At 45.4% G+C, this 4,869-nt stretch overlaps 1 protein-coding gene across 1 annotated transcript in view; it reads left to right on the top strand.

The window, feature by feature from the left end:
* SLC23A2 (solute carrier family 23 (ascorbic acid transporter), member 2) overlaps positions 1 to 4,869 on the top strand; it is a 24,742-nt gene that overhangs the window by 13,790 nt on the left and 6,083 nt on the right. The window contains exons 8-9 of the mRNA XM_010138847.1: positions 2,179 to 2,299; positions 2,943 to 3,099. Coding sequence (XP_010137149.1) covers positions 2,179 to 2,299; positions 2,943 to 3,099 — 278 coding nt within the window. The remainder of the gene's footprint in view (positions 1 to 2,178; positions 2,300 to 2,942; positions 3,100 to 4,869) is intronic.

Genomic DNA, 4,869 nt, shown 5'->3' with positions numbered 1-4,869 from the left:
CGTGAGGCGTGAGCAGCCAGAGTCCGGTTTGGTAGACAAAAAGGGTTCGAGTGAATTCCAGGGCAGGGCATGCTGTAGGCAGAGAGGTCAGGGAAATTAAAGTGGTGAAAGGGAGTAACTGAGAAAAATGAGATGAAGAGCAGGCAAAAGCTTCCTGTGAGATGCTGTGGATAACCAGCCAAGTCCAGATGGAAACCACATTTTAGGGAGAAGGGAACTGGCTGAAGCAGTTACTGTATTCAGTGTATAGCAACCAACTTAGCGCTGGGATCAGACTCTGATCTGGCTAATCTGTTAGCACTGGACTTTCAACATGTAAAGTCTTCCATAAGCACAGCTTATGATTAAAAGGGCTGTTTAATTCTCTCTTATTTTGGATGTTACCAGCATGAATATTTGTGTAATTCTATTATGTTACACAGCTGACCCAAACAAATGTTTTCTTTTCCTGTAAAACAAATTCTGTGCAAGTTGGACCTAATGCGAAGTCAGTCAAACAGCCCTTTGGTGAACTGGATATGGAGTTAAAGCTGACGTTTTGCAAATGGAAAAAAAAATCAATTTAGGAGCAGGATTTGAATTTTACCCAGTCAATCAGTGTTTCTGGCTTCTGCCAAGCAAAAATATGCTTGAAGTTGTCTCCCCTATTCCACTGAGGTGGAAATACTGTCCCGCCGCCCAGCCCAGCAGCACAGTGCCTGTGCCAGAGCCGTCGTCCTCTCCGAGCTGCAGACTTCCAGCATCTGTGTTGTCTGACCTTGCTTGTTCTGCAGGCGCCAGGCTGAAATAGTTTAATCCATAAAACACATCGCACTGTGAGCTGTAAAAAGGGGAATCATTCCTGAGCTGACCTTTGTCTGTGTGTATATATGTGTATATAGAGGTGAACAAAACTTTCTCTGGGAGTTTAAAGCTTTGGGAACATTTCACAGCATGGCAGTGAGCCCCCCACCACATAGCCAGTGTATTATTTACATTATAATATGACATTATTACATTATTTACAACTCTGTCCTAAATAAATCAAAGTGCCAAGGCACCCCTCCTCAGGGCGAGCTGCTCTTCGAGCCCATCTCTCTGTAATGGACTTCGGGAGAGCTGCCAAAACGTTTCCTGAGCGCGAGGAAAAGGTGCCTTTATCCTGCGGCTCTGGTGGCGGCAGCGGCTCTAAATGACACCCTTCTTGTGCAGAGCTCTTTGTCCCTGCAGACCCAGAGAGAATAAAGCCCTGTTTTGTTTCTTACAGACTGAAACTGATCTTGGGCAGAAAAGGGAGGGAGGCTTAAAATCCGCCTTTTTTTTTTTTTTTTAAGTCAGCTGATAAAAACCTAATCTCAAGTTTCGGAGAAGCTTCGCTTCTCCAGACAGCTCAACTCTGTGCTGCCTTTCGACAGCAAAACTGGGTTTTCTTTCAGGATGGAGCAACCTGCCCCAGCTTTCGGTTTTCCCCGCAGCAGAGTTGAGTTAATTTATAGCTTGTAGAGGAGCTGAGCAGTTTGGATGGGAGGGGAAAATGCATCATACTTGAGGCATCGAAAAACTATAATAAACTGGGTTACTGGTGAACTGCAGTTAGCTGGAATCCTGGGGCTTGGGGGCTCTGTTCTGCCTGATTTACAGCTGTTTAGTGAAAAACGCAGGTTTAAAAAGAAAATGGGGATTCTTGAGAATTGACGAATTTCCCTCGACAGAAATTTTTCAAGTGCTTTGAAGTTTTATGCAAATTTGGAATGTAACAGTTGGTGTATACTGGCCTCCAGCTTTCCTGTTTGGTCCCATTTGCTGGCAGCAGCCTTTGTCCTTCATGTGCCCAGCAGACCTGGACACGCAGAGAGAGTTCGGGGTGAAAAGAAGCAGGCGGCCCCGCGAAGCTCTTTGCTAACAGCAGCTTAGCTCCAAAGACTTTTCTCCAGGCTGATCCATTTTCCTGGTTCCATTTAGCTGGGGGCTGCTGGCTGGTTTTGCAGCGCTTTAGAATACAAATTATGTTGGTTTGACTTTTGTGGAATAACAATTAATTTGAAATATCTTCTCTTCTAATACCTTGTCTTGTGCTTAATTGAAAATGTGCACATACGTTCTGTGCCCGAAGAGGTTTGAGCTGAGAAGGATGTTTAATGCACTGGTGCTAATGACCTGCCTCTCTTGTCCCTCCTCCTCCTCCTCCTTTCTTCTCAGGACGATTTTCCTGGTGTTGTTGTTTTCTCAGTATGCCAGAAATGTCAAGTTTCCTTTACCCATTTACAAGTCCAAGAAGGGATGGACAGCGTACAGGCTGCAGCTCTTCAAGATGTTCCCTGTGAGTAGCTGAACAACTTCTTCAGTTGGCAAAAAAACCCTTAATTGCTGTTTGGGATTTTTTTTTTCTTTGTTTTGATTTTCTTAATCATACAATAAATCACAAAGGTGAGATAAAAGCTCAAATGGGCTCATGGGAAACGAAAATAAATGGTTCATTTGCCACAGGAAATAGACTCCTATTATATTTTTGTTGGATCCCATCAGATGATGGAGGGGAGGGAAGGGGGTAGAGAAGCGGTGTTTGCGCCTGCAGTGAAAGCCTAAACCGAGCCCACCATAGCGGGGTGGTTTTCTTCCGGCTTTCTGAAGGCAATACTCCGTCCCCCGCCTGAAAGACTTCTTTTCATTTCTCTGGTGAAGTTGAGACTAACTCACTAGTTCTAAGTGCCCATTTGGAAACGTTCCCATTTGTTAGGGGGGAGAAGAGGTTTGCTCCTATTCCAAAGCTTTTGTAACAGCCCCTTCGCTAGGGGCCGGGGGGAAACACCAGACGGATCCATTACAGGATCTACTGCTTGCTCAGATTTTCCTGCAGATCCCACTCGGGTGTGCGTAACAGATACCCTCTGCAGGAGCTGTTCGCCGTTGGCTGTCGCCAGTGACAGTTTATTTTAAACAGCTTTTTCTCTCCTCTTCCGCAGATCATTTTAGCTATTTTGGTGTCATGGTTGCTTTGCTTCATCTTCACTGTGACGGACGTCTTTCCCCCCGACAGTTCGAAGTACGGCTTCTACGCTCGCACGGACGCCCGGCGAGGAGTGCTGCTGGTAGCTCCCTGGTTCAAGGTTCCTTATCCCTGTAAGTAGGTCTGGTTTTAAGGGCTCTTTTTCTAATAATATGCCTGTGAGGATCATAGCCGCTGTTCCCAGAGGGGTTGCTTTCTTTTTCTCGCGGTACCATGTTCTGGTGCACTTCAACATGCGCTGATGTAAAGACGGCGTAGGTGGGGATGATGGTTTTTCACTTGTTTTCCTCTTTAATTTGATACTTTAATGTCTCACCCCGGAAGGATCAAGTCTCTGAAACTTGAATTTGTAGAAGGCACTTGCAGGGTTTCTCCAGGCACCTCTTGACTTCCAGTTACATAGTGTGACCATATCTAAAACATTCAGAGAATGGTTGATTCACCAATAATGTGGATGGGTTTTTACAACCCCTGTAGAGCTGCTGAGGTCACTGATTCTTGTTGTCTAAAGCAGCAGCGAGTGTGGCATTTTCTCCAGCTTAATGCACTTCCCTACCCCAAACACACTCGTTCTTGAATTAGCACAACATAACAATGACACAAAAATATCCTGACTTGCAGAAGCGGTGTTGGAATCAGGCCGATGGACCAGTCAGGGGACAAAAAAAGTATTTACAAGGCAACACGAAATGCTTTACGCAAATGTTGAATGTTTGTATTCTTTTGCTGGCCACTTACAAGTCTAAAAGCTGATGAAGGCTGATTCTCATGGCATGAGATAGACTTGCATAACTGGTTCACTCTTGTGCTGCTCAGAAATTAATGGGGTGATAAGAGATTAATATTCTGCTGGAGCAGAAGAATAGGAATTGTTAGGAATACCACTGTGTGGTAACAAGGCAGTTTCGCTGTGGTTTTCCATACGCTTTGGTTCCGATTAGTTCTTAAAAGAAACCGCTTCTAAAGCAGAACTTGCAAGTTGTATAATAGAAGCTTGTGGGAAAGAAGAGGAGGAAAACTTCTCCACCCAGATTAGACCTTTCTTGCTTGTGAAGCCTTGTTCATTCACTTCTGTGTGACTTAAAGTTCCTTTTGTTGCGAAAGGCCCATCTCTTTGCATCAAGGCAGTTGCTGTGGAAAACCTGCCAAGCCTTTCTACAGGCTGAAATTAATCTTATTTTATCTTCTACAAAAATTTGGAGTTGGAAGGTGTTTGTGCAGTGATCATGGCTGGTTGTTGGCCATTCTCTTTGGTAGACTAAACTTGTAATCAAAGACTGAGTTTTTGGAGCAATAATAATTAAGTGGCATTTGCCTTGCTGATCAGAATTGTTTTTTCACAAGCAGTGGTTCAAATTCCTTTCTTCTGAACAGAAGGAATTTTTTTTTGTGGCGTTTAGGGCTTTTTGGGTTTTTTCCAAGCATGATCAAAGCAGTTGGTTGGGCGGTTTTTCCTTTGCTCCTTTCATCAACTTGAACCTGCCAGACTGTGTTACTACGAAAGGAGTTTGTTGATTCCATTAAAGATGAATAAACAGTGTGGCCAGCAGGGATCGTTCCCCTGGACTGGGGGCACTGGGGAGGCCACCTCTCAAATCCTGGGTTCAGTTTGGGCCCCTCACGCCAAGAAGGACATTGAGGGGCTGGAGCGTGTCCAGAGAAGAGTCTGGAGCACAGTGCACTGAGGAGCAGCTGAGGGACCTCTGGGGTGGAGCCTGGAGCAAAGGAGACTCCGGGGAGACCTTCTGGCTCTGACAACTCCCTGACAGGAGGTTAGAGTTGGGGGTGGAGTGGGAGGGAACGGGCGGGTGTTGGTCTCTTCTCCCCAGGAACAAGCACCAGGACAAGAGGAACCTTTAGTTATTCCAGGGGAGGTTGAGGTT

This window comes from Buceros rhinoceros, unplaced genomic scaffold (assembly GCF_000710305.1).
Source record: "Buceros rhinoceros silvestris isolate BGI_N320 unplaced genomic scaffold, ASM71030v1 scaffold8476, whole genome shotgun sequence".
Classification (NCBI taxonomy): domain Eukaryota; kingdom Metazoa; phylum Chordata; class Aves; order Bucerotiformes; family Bucerotidae; genus Buceros; species Buceros rhinoceros.
Note: the sequence above shows the minus strand (reverse complement) of the source record. Positions and strands in the feature narration are given on the sequence as shown.